Source organism: Bactrocera dorsalis, chromosome 3 (assembly GCF_023373825.1).
Source record: "Bactrocera dorsalis isolate Fly_Bdor chromosome 3, ASM2337382v1, whole genome shotgun sequence".
In the NCBI taxonomy this organism is placed as follows: Eukaryota; Metazoa; Arthropoda; class Insecta; order Diptera; family Tephritidae; genus Bactrocera; species Bactrocera dorsalis.
Genome location: NC_064305.1, coordinates 79,336,966 through 79,351,434, shown reverse-complemented (window position 1 = coordinate 79,351,434; position 14,469 = coordinate 79,336,966). Strand labels below are relative to the sequence as shown.

The window sequence follows — 14,469 nt, the reverse complement described above, 5'->3', positions numbered from 1 at the left end:
GAGACGGTTTTCATTTTCGCCACTTTGATTGCGTTGTAGACGACGTCGCTCTGAGTGACAGAGCTTACTCAGCGTGACAATTTCTTCATTCCACCAGTATACAGGTCTTCGCTTACGGTGACATTGCGTCCTTCGCATTGTAGCGTCGCATGCCGCCATCAGTTCCTCTCGCAATGCGAGTACTAAGTGGACGCCGCCTTCGCCTGGTGCTATTGCTGCACTCCAGACTGTCTCAAAAACGTCAGAGTATTAAAATCTGTTTGCTTCCAGCTTCTTTTTTGTGTAGTGTTAACTATTTTCAGAGGTCATACCTCTGCCAGAAAACAGTTGGGAACACCTGTCAATGGGTATGTTCAGTTCTTTGTCCTAAAACCTCCTGCTTTTTTTAATGGCTGGCAATGCCGTAACCAAAGGTACAGCGAAGAAGGAGAAACGAAAAAAGGATAAATTGCTGATCGAACAAAACAAAACGGCAGATTAAAATTAAATACACGTGTTGATTCGCTGTTATACTTGCATGAGGAAAAAATCTAATTTAAGTTTTATTTTGTCTAATTTGAGTTTTGTTTTGTCTAATTTACCACGAAAAGGAGCCAGAAATTAAAAATAAAATGCTTGACACAGATCAGACTTCACTTCCGTGTACAAATTGTAAGGACCAGTCTCCCGGTAAGTCGTTAACCAAACTATTTGATTGCACTTTCACTAATTATAACTAAGAGATTTCGCAAAAATGTTTAGGGACTGCACTCAAACACTGAAATAAATTAACTTATGTATGTACACATTTATGTAGATGAGTGGGTATGACTTATTCATCTGAAGCTTGGTTTTTCTTTCAAATATATTAAACTGTGTGCCGGTAATAGTATTTTTGCCGGGAGCTCTTCTTTATTAGTATGAAGAACACCTCACCTGTAAGCCATCGTATTTTGGTAGGAGCTTATGATAGACGTACTGTATCTAAGCGAGTCATTTCAAAAGTTTAAAAGCAAAGAAATTGGGTGATATATTGTATGAATTGAAGTCAAGACCATTCAAAGACGTATTTGTATGTCAGAAACCGAATATCTCTTAGGTCAAGGTAATTCTCTGTATTTGTTGGGATCAGAAAGACGTGAGCTTCTAACGTCAGTAAGTGATTGCAAAAAAAAACGCTGGAAAACAAGTGCTAAGAAGCTTTTTCTCATCCATCTTATAATCCAGACCTTGCCACTTGTGACTACCATGGCTCCAGTGAATGCAGAACGTCTTCACTAAAATACGATTCACATCAGAATAGGTTATCGAGAATTAGCTTTATTCATTATTGATTACTAAGCCGACGCAGCTCCTTTGGGATGTAATCCAGTTGATATTTTATATTTTTTTCCAATCGGTTTCATCTAACAATGTTATTTTTGCTTTCCAAAATACTCGAAATCTACCCGGTTCTAATAGATTTTCTTTTTGTAGTATTATATAATATTTGGCAAATAATAAAAAACTAAAAATAATATATTAACAATTTTTAATTGAATTTCTAAAATAATGTATTATTGGAATTCATATGTTATAGCCACCACTGAAAGTACATGCGTATAAAATACAAAAAACTGCATTTTTCATTATTGACATTCAAAAGTAAAAGGGTTAAGAATCACCAAAAAGTGTCCAAATTTACTCATCAAATTAATATTCAATTTTTTGCGTTCAAGCCACTCTTAAAAATAATTGAACTTTCCGCCATTTAAACGACAATAGCTATACAGTAGCTCACCAACAAACAGACAACTGTCCATAGCAATTTTACTGCTCTAATTTTTGACCAAACAATAAAAATTGCACAATGGCATTTGAATGGTGCGCATAGTTAGGTAATAAGTGACAAAACATTTAGCAGTTGCATAATAATGCGAGTAATAATCTCACGTAACAATTTAACGGCATTTGACTTTTCGACAATATTACCGAAATTAGAGTCATTCAGCACAAAAAAGGTGCAAAACTCTCTAACGGCAGGTCAGAGTGGGAGTGTGCAAGCAAACTCTGAGCTAAAAGCAAATGTCGAGTTTATCGATTCACAGAAAATAAATACATACAACTACTAACTATATACTAAACAATATTTGTGCGCTAATCCGCTTAACCCTGAACAGCACGTTGACAGATCACAGCCCGTTCGTTACCTAAATTTGCCGCATGTTGAGGCAACTATGATATTTAGTAACTAAGTATGCAAATTGAGCTATTGGCAAACCTTTTGACTTACCCAACGACATTGATACGTTCAAGGGAAATCAGTGAACCGGTGAATATCTAATATTTACGACACAACAAATGCAACAAATCCTTTTCAAAGAACTTTACTTTCCTATTGTGTCTATGTGAGGTGGAAGAAATGGGCAACTGTATGCAGCAAGTATGTGCATAACCTCTTTTACATAGTGTCAACTGAATAGCGGAAAAGCGGAAAAGGTTGTGACAATTGTTGAAATTGGAAAATTCTATCGAAATTGATGAAGAAATTGACGTTGAACCATTTCACTCTTAACTCTCATCGGCGAATCGGTTTTGCGGGCACACAGCGTGTCGCATACATACATACATATGTACATATATACAAACACCGTTACACACATTGTCCAAGCCAAGCGACATTGTGGACGGCGGTTGGTGGCGGCGATTGTTCAAGATGCGGCAATAAAACTCAATACAGAAAGTGAAATTGTTACAATTGTTGTAATTGTTGCATATGCACAATAAAGCGTAACAAGAAAATTAACCAATTATGCCAATGTTTACGCGCAACGGATTAACGCAACAACACAACAGCGCTCGCAGCTCAACTCAAATGGACACGACTGGCCGCTAAGCGGCGCAACTTAACCCAACTTCGTGAAAAAGGGAAATTTCTGCAGCAGTACCTTTGTTCGCATTGTTGTTGTTGTTGTTGTTGCATTTCCTTCAACTCGCTAAGCGTTATTGTTGTGGAGTTTATTAGTGCATTTGCATCTCTTTACTTAACCCACAATGTGCACAGCTAATATACATTTACATACATATGTGTGTATGCATGTGCATATATATGTATGTGTGCCTGTGTTGAAGGCAAAGTAGTGCAATAGCGACGAGTTGCAGCGCATTAAAACAATACGCCTTTCAAGAACTCATTTAGCTATATTATAGGAGCAAATAGAGCGATAGTCAGCGCACACAAGGCAAAGGACACCCTTCTCCTCGTTCTAAATGCATTTGTACATATGAGGCACTGGTGCTTCTACCCGTCCGTCGGTTGTACATGACAACTTAATACCCGTTGGCTAACTGCATTTACTGTTTTGGTTGTGGAAGGTGTAAAATTTGAATATACTTTTGTCCTTTAATTAGCTGCCACCACGTTTTACTTAGTCATACCTGCAGCTAATCTGTCGTCATTTTAATTATGCACTGCACGGTGGAACAGGGGCGTATGTGGTGTGTTAGTAAGAGGGGTAGAGAGTGATTTCATATGGCAAAATATTGCAATAAACATGTGTGATAAGATTTTTTAATATCTTCATCTGGGAATACTAAATTTCCTCAAGTTTGAAATACCCAAAAAGAAACGTCAGAGATGCCAAGAAGTATATTTATAAATGAATAAACTGAAGGGAGTGAAATCAATTTGATATTTTGCACATGTCATTTGCGCTCCAAGAATCTGCTCTTCGGTCGAAATCGCCGATTTCAGATCACTATAGCATATAGCTGTCATACAAACTGTGCGATCAAAATAAAGTGCTTGTATGGAAAGCTTTTTGATTCGACAAAGTATCTTAACGAAATTTGGCAAGTGTTATCGACCAATGCAACGGTATAATCTCCGAACAAATTATTCAAATCGGATCACTGTAGCATAAAGCTATCATACAAACTTATCGATTAAAGTAAATGAAAGCGTTTTTATTTGCCAAGATATCTTCACAAAATTTTACCCGAACTATATATTACCCAAAGCAAACGACTAAAGAATAATAAAAAATAGAAATAATTCCCACACCACGTTGTCTTTCACAACCCGTCACAACAAACGATCCTCCTCACAGCGCCACTGTGCTTACTTACTATCCTTCAACTCACACATATTTAACACTTATTTACTTTCTTGTTTGAATTGAACCCCCTCCTCAATTTCCATTTAACTCGATGCCGAAATGTTATGTATGTAAATATAAATATAAGCACATATACATACATACATGTATTAGTATTCACTTTGGTTGCGAGAATTCACTTATTATTTGTTGTCAAAGCCGCGACCGTCAGAATGAGTTTACGTCGCTGATTATGCTGTTATAAAGAGAAAATTATTAGCAGGCGTACAAACTGGGTTAATATGTTGGACCGCCTTCCCATTTGTCTAATTGTTGGGTCTGTGAGTATATAACCTGCATATAATATTACGAATACCTATGTAAGTAAGCATTTATGTACATACGTATAATATGCACCCATATATACATATGTACATGCTGGTTTAAGCATTTGTTTGTTGCCTTGTCCTTGGCAGGTTGGTGGTCAAAACACTTTCGTATGTTTACAGAGCTTAGCCAGCACAATAAATTGTTTTAAATTATTAAGCGAAACTACATTTTAAATGTGCCGTTATGTGGCAATTTTTATAAGTTATTAATTTAATGTACATATGTACCTATACATATATGCTATTTGAATAGCTTTTTAGAGAGATGGAAGAAGTGGTGATATTTTTTACAAATAAGGCTATCCAAATAAAATGAAATATACATACATATATGCACAGATGTGTATGTTTGTGAGAATATTTATGTATATCATTACATTGTTTTTTACTCCTCTATCAAGAGAACTAATAATGAATTTGAGGACAATATTTGGGCTTTTGAGTATTAAATGGACGCTTTATTAAGCGGACATCTCCATTAACCATGCACATTCTTTATGTTTATTAAGTACAATATTTTAAGCGGACAACTCTTTTAACTGGACAGAAAGGCTGTTAAACAGACAAATTCTTTATTTTTTTCTATGAAATTTGTTTGTATAAACATATTCAAAATTAAACCATAAGTACAATCCCTCGGATTCTTATGCCGACAAAAACGTTTTCGCCTTTATTCGTAAATAAAATTGTCACTGTATTGAATCGTTTTTTATATGAATAGTAGTATAAAATGTATACCACAGCAACGCGTGGCCGGATCCTCTAGTATTGTACATATACATATGTCATAATTTACAAGAGTACTGACACATGAGTGCTGTCAAATTTTCCACCGAGAAAGTACCGCCAAGTGAAGTTTTTAACTTTTCCCTTATATTTGAAAAACGAGGGCATTGAAAAAATACATGCTTAGAGTCTTCTATGCACTCTGTACACCTCGGAAAATATGGACTAAAGTCGTGATGGAAATGGAACAGATAGCTTCTAAAGCATCCATGTCCACTCAGTATTTGGGTTATGTGGAAGTCTAGGTCCCCATGTTGTCTATTTATCCACGAATGGATGTCCCGGATTAGTGTGTGGGTCCACCATCCTTTGGTTGATGTTTGCCACCGTTGCTGCCACATTGTGAAGCTTTTAGTTCTCTCCTCTTTTTTTACACCTACAGACGGCTCTGATAGCTGATCCAATAGCGCGAATTCGTCTCCCTGATGTCAATGGCCGCCATATTCAGCCGCGTTGCTTGATATCGTTCGGAATTCGCTCGGTACTCGTATAGCAGTAAGCCTATGCACAGCGTTTATTTGTTTTACATATGTATGCTTTCACGTCTAGTGCCTATATCCATGTTGGTGCTGCATACAAAATTACGGAACTCATTGCTTTTGCTATTCGAGTTAATGGGTATAAATATATGCTCAATACTAGTTTTCTTAAATAAAATTGCCTAAAATCAACTCCGCTAAGGCAGCATTCTCCGCGTTTGAAGTTACCAGTTTTATAAGCTTTTTGCAGTCCTAAGCATTGACTCAAAGTTTCTTTTGTCGTAGACAAACTTCAAGATGTCGAGCCTTTCACCAATAATTAGTATCGCTATATGAAAATGGGAGATTTAAGCGCTTACCGATTATAATAAACCCAATATTGGCTACTTATATTAATCTTTATCGCACTTTTAGTGCATTAAATGTATTTATTCTAATATTCATGTACAAATAAATAATTATATATTTGTATATAGTTACATATGTATGTATGTACATGTACCTCAATTTATACAAAGAAGTTATTTGCATAAATCCAAAGTAAAATTGATATAGCTTATGTACCATAATTACAGTCATAAAGAAACTGTACAATTATATCGTAATTATTATACTCAGTGCAAGAATTATGTAATAAGAAGAATAATTAGTATTGATTGGCAAAAGAGATGGGAGTTTATCAATATAATATATTCATGTACCTATGTATGTATATTAATGTAATTCTCAGAATTACGAGTACAAAACCATTTGCATAGATCAAAATAGAAAGCCGTCAAGTCTTATATGTTTTTTGAATGAAATAATGCTAAGAGAGTGTTTAAAATTATCAAATATTGCTCCGAAAGACCTTTAAATGGGCCTCGCAAAAGCAGTTTTAGTACTAAGGGGCAGAATTAATTCATCAAAACAACTACAAAAATCATATGCCTCGGTTTTTGAAGAATCTGAAAGCAAAGATAGGCCCCAAAGAAGACTTTATATACCAGATACTTATGTACGTATATCGATGAGGTGTACGACGGCCACGCTGGCTATGTCGTCCGAATTGATGAAAACACTCCAGCTCTAAGAGTATTCGGCGCAGTACCCGGGGGAACCAGAGGAAGAGGAAGAACTCAACTCCGTTGGAAAGACAAGGTGGAAAAGGACCTGGCTATACTTGGTATCTCCAATTGACGCCAAACAGCGAAAAGGAAGAACGACGGGATCGTTGTTCTTCTGTAAACAAGAAGAATCAAGCAGGAATATTACAATTTCCGCATCCATATAATTTGTTTTCTACATTTTCCAAAACGAAAAATATTTAGAATATGCAAAACTAAACTGCAAACCAAAATCTGTAACCTCCACTTTATTTTTTAACAACTGCTATGCTTATAGCGTATACATACATACATACACATCCCATTTGCAATTGCAATATATTTACAAATATATGTACATTAAAAAGTATAATTTAATGCTACAAGCAAATTATGAAGTTCTTATGCGTTACCGTCATAAAAAATAACGAAACCCATCAAATTACAACAACATGATGACAACAATAAATCGCTTGGCGGTTAATGAAAATATAAAAAGCCAAATAACAATAAACTCATACCAAAGAAAAAGAAAATATATACATTATATAAGCAACAACAAAAACAACCAACTGAATAACAACATCAGCCACATTATAGCTCAACGGTAGCAACATGGGACCGAAAACTTTATCAACAAGATAAAGTCATTTATTAGTTGACTGCATGTTGACGTTGCCAAGTTTCGCAATGTATACCAACCCTCAATCCACATGGCACCAAACAACAAAAACGAGCACACTTTCTACCCGCTCCAAAGCCATACATATGTATACCGACATGCTAGTGGTTGTTGGCCGTAAGGATGGCCATTAAATTGAAACACACGAATATTAAGACCTTATAAAGGGGCAAATAATATGCTGCTAACGTGGACCCAAATGCGTCAGCGGCGGCACAGGAGTGCGGCGAGTGGCACGAACACACAAAAATTATTATGGCACCGTTACTTAGTGCTGAGCGTAGACAAGTTGGGGCTGAGGCTGGAGTTGGTTTATGTATGTTGTATAGTATATGATAAAGTGGGGCAGCTGGCTACACCAATACCACAATAAACCGCTACTGAGCATTGAGAAATAAGCACATAAACGCCATAAAATGAAAACGAGCCAACTAATGTGGCTAATGAAGGCGAAACAACGAGTGTGGACAGCAGTAAGCGTTAATATAATCTTACAAAAATGTTTATATATATTTATATGTGAGTGGTTTATATACAACAACTACATACATATACAATGTATATAAAAAGGAGCGCCAATTTAAAAATAACACAGCTAAAATAGCAGCAGAGGTGCAGGAAGCGAGTTTAGCGTTGATAACATTGCTTAAAGCGGCTGATTACTTATAGCACATTGGGAGCAAGTACTTACTGCATAAGTAAATACTATGTGCGTGCGTATATAAATACATACATACAGGATGTACATACATACATATGAAAGTACTTAATACATACATATTTAAAATTTATAAGTAAGTACGACTACTTAACCGCTCAACATTTCAACATCAACCACCATCAGCATGCCAGTCTTTCACTCGCCAAACCAGCCACCCACCCACTCAACGCCGCAACTTGGCTGGCATACAAATTGTGTTATTTCCTGTGCTCACACTCCCTGCTCAAATAACAAATACATATACACTCATTCCCCGCAGCACTACCGCTGCTGAACGCACATTATGCCATATCATTCTTGATGAAACAGATAAAATCCAATTATTAAAGGTTTCACCCATCTCAGTTGCTCCAGCGTTGCGCACCATTTGTGGATAAGCGAAACAAAAGATTCGTTCATCGCTATGAATACCAAATTTGTATATAAAAGCATACACATGTATATGTATTTATTTGTACATACACACGTATAGGCGTTGCACTTTGCGCTGGGGAAGCACGGCGCGAACAAAAAAGCTGTAGTATTGGTCGTTTCTCATACTCAGAGCAACACAATGGTGGAGTGTCAAGGTTGCCAAGCTTTAGATTTAAAAATTGACTTTTCATTGCAAAGCACGTCGTTAACTTAATCATGTTTAATCCGCCTTTGTTTAGCTAACATCTTTTTTATTTCTACCTGCCAGTAACAGAAAGGGCTGTTTCCAGGAAGATTTTATGTCTTTGAGTTGCCCATAATCAATAATGTAGTTTTAGTAGACCTATGTTAAGGAAAGGATTATTTGCAATATATTTAGGTAGATTTTAGAATTATTATAAATTACAATAAAATGGCATTTTTTGTAATATAAAACCATAAACTTTAGTTCTTCGTCTTATTAAGGGAGTTAAAATTAATATGAAATTATGAAACGATATTATTTTGATATAAATTTAAAAATTTAGACATCATACCAATTAGAAAGCTCTATAAAAAATTTTTGTTTGTAAATTTTGATGGTTTCGAATGCCCAAATTATGAATTTCGGCAAGGAAGTAAATATTAAATCTTGCTCTTGCTTTCACGTGGAAATGTCTAGAATTACAGACTACAAAATCTTCTACAAGTATTTAAGAGGTTATATACAGTTAGAAAGCCGAATGCGAATTTTCCAGAATTTCCCAGAAAACTTTTAAATTTATTTATCCAAAAATTTGTAGAAATATTATGGTATCTATTAACGGTATTTAAGATTATTAATAAGTATTAGTAAAAATATTTATTTGGAAAGAAACTAAAGCTGATCTCCGGAAGCTCCTCTCAAAACAGACGTTTTGCGGTAACCTTTATATCTCTGAACTAGATCCTCCAATATTAAAAAACCAAACAGATTTCGTTGAAGTTAAAGTCTAGAAAATAATCGAAGGAATAGCAATATAAAGTTTTTTGCCAGAATGGCAAAAAATCGATTTTTGACCAAAACTCCAGCCTTAAATTGTTCATAAAAAGATATTTGTAGGTGAGAAAAAATTTTTGATTAATTACTAAAAAATTTATTTATGAACTCGTGTTGAAATTTGAGACTAATCGGTTTAGCTTTTTTCAAGTAATGTTGGTCACCGACTTTGAAACACACAATTTTGAGAAAAAACAAGCACTTTGAAACGCCTTTTCAAATTTTCGTGTAACTTCGAAAGTAAAGACCGAAACAATATAAAATTTTTTGTGTATATTCTTAAATATATGTAGATACTCTTTAAAAAAATATAATAAAAAATATCAATGTTTTGAAAATTCTAACTGCATACTCGTATAACCCTTGAAAAAAGCTCTCTCAACAGGTAGATTGTAAAAGAAAAACTTATAAAAGGTCTTTTATTGAAAAATAACATAACCATATAAAATCATTGATAGTTTCGTGAAATGTGCGTACTAATTCGGTGTCTACGCCTATAAAGAATATATCCAACATCTATTTTATATACAGGTAACAAAATTAGTATAGATTAGTGTTATCAGCGAACGAGGTCCTTCGTTTATTGTTCTTACAGACACTCCCATTTTCTATAGACAATATAAATTGTTGACCTAAATATTTAAACAAAAAAAATAATAATAATAATAGATCTCAAATACAGCAAATAAATAAAATTTTTATACAATAAAGACTTCTACGAATAAATGCTAAGAATTTTGTGTTAAAGTGATCAATATTTATTGTATTTCACATTACTAGAATTGTCAAAGAAATATGTAATTAACGCAATTTATATTTATAATATGCTATCCTGAAAGATTTAAACATTTATCGAAATCACATGAGCATACCTGCTTAAAAGAAAATTACCTGCAGTCTAATAAAGTACGATAAGTGTATTCGAATTCGGTACTATGAGTACCTTTAAGACAATTTTTAACTACATGTAATTTGAGAGCAGCTTTAATTGCTCATATCCTCAACAATGACTTTTTCCTTTTTTTGAAGCTTTACTCTTTTCTAAAGAAAAAACAATAGTTGTCAAATCTATTGTTTTTAGCTTTGTCCATGTAGTATTTTCTAGGAACAATTAAATTTTTATAATTACAGATTAACAATGCCTTGACTCATATTTTTAGCACTGAGCAGGAAACAAAGCGGCAACTCTGTTGGGGAGTGAACTTTTACGCCCTACGCTCCAACATATTTGTTGGGTGGAGTTGTTTTAATTTCTTTACGCTCTCGTGACGCTCATGCTTTCTGGAAGCAATGAGTATATTCTGTAATAAAATTGATTTTTAATAACTTGGCAAATTTTTAATAAACACATTTTAATGCCTTATTAAAAATATAATTTTGATAAACATATTTGAATTCTATATTAAAAATATGATTAGCTACAAATTCGTCAAGACCTTTTTGTACTTTTTGCCACAGCCAAGCAATAAATAGTTCATCACAAAATTTGCTGAACGATCATAATTGCCGTCATCGACGCATTATCATGTCTTCGGCAGAACAAAAAAATACCACAGGTCACCGCAAGAGTCATTCAGCGAGGCTTTACGAGGCACATAAACACATGCACACATGCCTCAATGTACTCGTATCATATGCATGTACCTGCTTCTGGTTGTTGCACTGTTGTACTGCTGCGATGCATGAGCGTTGACCAGTTTTTCCGCTCTCTGACTTTGGTTTTGCCTTCTTTTCGTAAAAGAGCATTCGTATGCCCACTTATTGCACCTTTTTCATTGGTTGGTTGATTCTACTTGCTTTGTTGTTGTCCATTGGTAATACCATTATCATAGAAAACGAACACATTTATGTAACAAAAGCAACATTGAGAGAAAACCGCCCGGTTTTCAAACATTAGATGTTGTGCTCTCTGTTGAAAACTATAAAAGGCGCACACGAGGTCTCTGCAAATCATTCGAGTTCTAGACATCAACAACGTAGCATACTCATACTCTTACAAGCAAAGTGAAAAATTTTGAAATACGTGAATAGTGTGACAGCGATTGTGTTGAAACAAAATAACCGACGCTTCTTCCCGGTTTGGATTTTAATTTCAGGAGATATTTAATAAAAAAATAAAATAAACGACAATGCATACATATAGATCATATGCAGCACATGTGCACGATAGCGTGAACCCAGATCAGAAACCGTTAGTTGGCGATTTGATTGCCACACAATACGTGAAATCACAGACACCGCCGCCTTCGCCAAACGGTGAGTGTTCACGAACAGTAGAAAACATAACGACATAACAATGACGATTTCTTGCTACGCGCTGCCGCGAACGCCTTGACTACAACAATAACAACAATACTAATTAATTTCTTCTTTTATATTACATTTACAGGATCCCACTCCAGTCCCGACACATCACTAAACAGCAGTCGCATGAGCGGCAATGACATACCTACAGATCCATCGGTGCGCCGTTATCGTACCGCCTTCACACGCGATCAATTGACACGTCTCGAAAAGGAATTCTTCAAAGAGAATTATGTGTCGCGTCCGCGACGTTGCGAGCTAGCTTCACAATTAAATCTGCCCGAATCGACGATTAAAGTTTGGTTCCAGAACCGACGCATGAAGGATAAGCGCCAACGCATTGCGGTCGCCTGGCCCTATGCCGCCGTCTACTCCGATCCAGCCTTTGCCGCTTCTTTATTGCAAGCCGCCGCCAACAGTGTGGGCATGCCATATCCACCGTATGCCGCACCAGCCGCCAATCCGATGTTAGCCGCTACCGCTATGCCAATGCCCGGCCACTATGCACCATACCGTTACAATCCATACGCACCGATGGCAGCACGCGCGGTGCCACCGCCAACAATGCAACAGCATCACGGCGTCTCCGCACATGCCTTGGCCGCCGCAGCCGCCTCATCGGGTTATCCCAACGTATTGGGCGGCATAGCACCACCACATCCTGCGTACGGTGCATTTAACAGTTTGCCACCCAAACAACAGACACCACCACTCGATTTGCATTCATCCGCATCATCGCACTCATCGACGCTCTCGTTGAGTCCCACCGGTTCGGATCACACCAAAGTTTTCGAACGCACACCGGTGACCGTTGCCATACCCAGCGCAACCGTAACCAGCAGCCGTAGCAACAGCAGTGCTGAATTCATTAGTGTTACACATGAAAGCAACAACAACACTTTGATTGCCACAAATACTAATGGTACTTTGTATAACAGCGAACATATTGCCACTCCACTGCCTGCCACCATCAATGAACTGAGTCATCATCTAACCACCACACAGTCGGTTGGTCTATTGATGAGCCAAAATAACGGTACAAGCGGTGCCACCAAACGTCGCGCATACACGCCACCACAAACAGCTGTCTCAGAGCCGAAACCGAAGCTCTTCAAGCCCTACAAAACCGAGTCTTAAGCGTGCTTAAGTTTCATGCTTTGGATGGGTGGGGCATAGTGGCCATCACCACTGCAGGTGCAGTAGCAAGCGAGACAGAGAATGTAGTTGATTGGTGAGCAGCCGACGGGCTTAAAACTAACGGTGTGGAGTGTGGAAACAGCGTATAGTCTAATAATCAAACAAATCAAGTGCTGTGATAAACAAATTTATGTGTCTGTATGTGTGTGTGCTACTATTTGGGCTTAGTCTGGCATTAAGTGTTGTTAGTTATTTAATTTCCGGTACGAGTTAGTGACTTAAAGTAATTAAATAATAGTGATTACAGTAAATTAAGTATTTAATAGTAGAAATCGGCAAATCCAAGTACCACGGACTGTGGTAGGAGAGGATAAATAAAATATTAATACAGGAAAATGTAAAATGTTGTGTAAAATAATTTTTAAGTAAATGTAATTAATATAGATAGTTATATAATTTTGAAGTTAAGACTCAACGAGAGCGTATTTTAGTTATGAGTGTATAAAAAGAAGAAGAAGAAAAATAAACTGTTTTATTGTCATATGTAAAAAAATTTCTTTTACATCACTTTTATCAGAAAATTAAATTTTTTATAAAAAATTAAAAAAAAAATATTTTTCAGAACTGAGGTTATGTGTATACCCGAACCACAACGCTATGCAGTAACTTCACTTTTCATCTTAAAATTAAATTTTTCATAAAAAAGTAAAATTAATTAAAAATAATAATTTTCAGAATGAGGTTATGTGTATACCCGAAACAAAATGCTATAAAATTTAACACCAGGTAAGCAGGCTACCAATTTTGACACCAAAAGACAACAACGAAAATACTTTTTACCTAAGCTAACTGTATATACGGGTTATTCCTAAGCTTGTTGTCAAGGTCAAACTCTTCCACCTGAGTTCTTAGAAAACGCTAATGTAGCCATTTATGTTAAGGAGCAGAGTGTTTAGCGCGATTTTTCGAGTACAACCTTAAGTGAGATTAACCAGGAAGCATAATTATCACTTATGGAAATTTAGGTGTTAATGTAGGTGGATGCAAATTTATGAGTTAAAATAATGCTAAAATATAATAGAAAAAAGGAGGATCATACTAAAGACAAAAAAAAAGAATATAGCCGACAAGGGAATAGGCGACACTAAAAACGATCAAATAGCAGACAAATGGTAGATAATTTCCCCCATAACCTTCGAAAAGTATGAAAGTAATAATGGCAATTGAATGGGCTCGCCTTTAATAAGGACTCTATGGTCCACCTGGGCTCTATGGACCTTATTAATGGCGAGACCATTCAATTGCCATTATTATTTTCAATAGCAAAAAATGAAATGAAAAATAAAGGCTAGCAATATTTATATATTTAACGATCTACGGGATATTTTGACAATACAGA

The 14,469-nt window shown here is 35.9% G+C and overlaps 1 protein-coding gene across 2 annotated transcripts; it reads left to right on the top strand.

Moving 5' to 3' along the window:
• Positions 1-433: 433 nt before the first annotated feature.
• On the top strand, positions 434-13,613 carry LOC105229944 (segmentation protein even-skipped). 2 transcript variants are annotated; one of them, XM_011210455.4, is made up of 2 exons: positions 434-669; positions 12,019-13,613. In XM_011210455.4, the coding sequence occupies exons 1-2, from the start codon at positions 612-614 to the stop codon at positions 13,068-13,070; spliced, it is 1,110 nt and encodes a 369-aa protein (XP_011208757.2). In that variant the 5' UTR covers positions 434-611; the 3' UTR covers positions 13,071-13,613. The 2 variants fall into 2 exon arrangements, with proteins under 2 accessions (XP_011208757.2, XP_029407720.2); XM_029551860.2 differs by lacking the exon at positions 434-669 and adding an exon at positions 11,581-11,885.
• Positions 13,614-14,469: the final 856 nt, after the last annotated feature.

Excerpts from the sequence above, each read along its gene's own strand:
- LOC105229944 (XM_029551860.2), top strand. The coding sequence starts at position 11,759 with ATGCATACATATAGATCATATGCAGCACATGTGCACGATAGCGTGAAC. Across the intron at positions 11,886-12,018 it reads ACCGCCGCCTTCGCCAAACG|GATCCCACTCCAGTCCCGAC; the intron begins GTGAGTGTTCAC and ends TTACATTTACAG.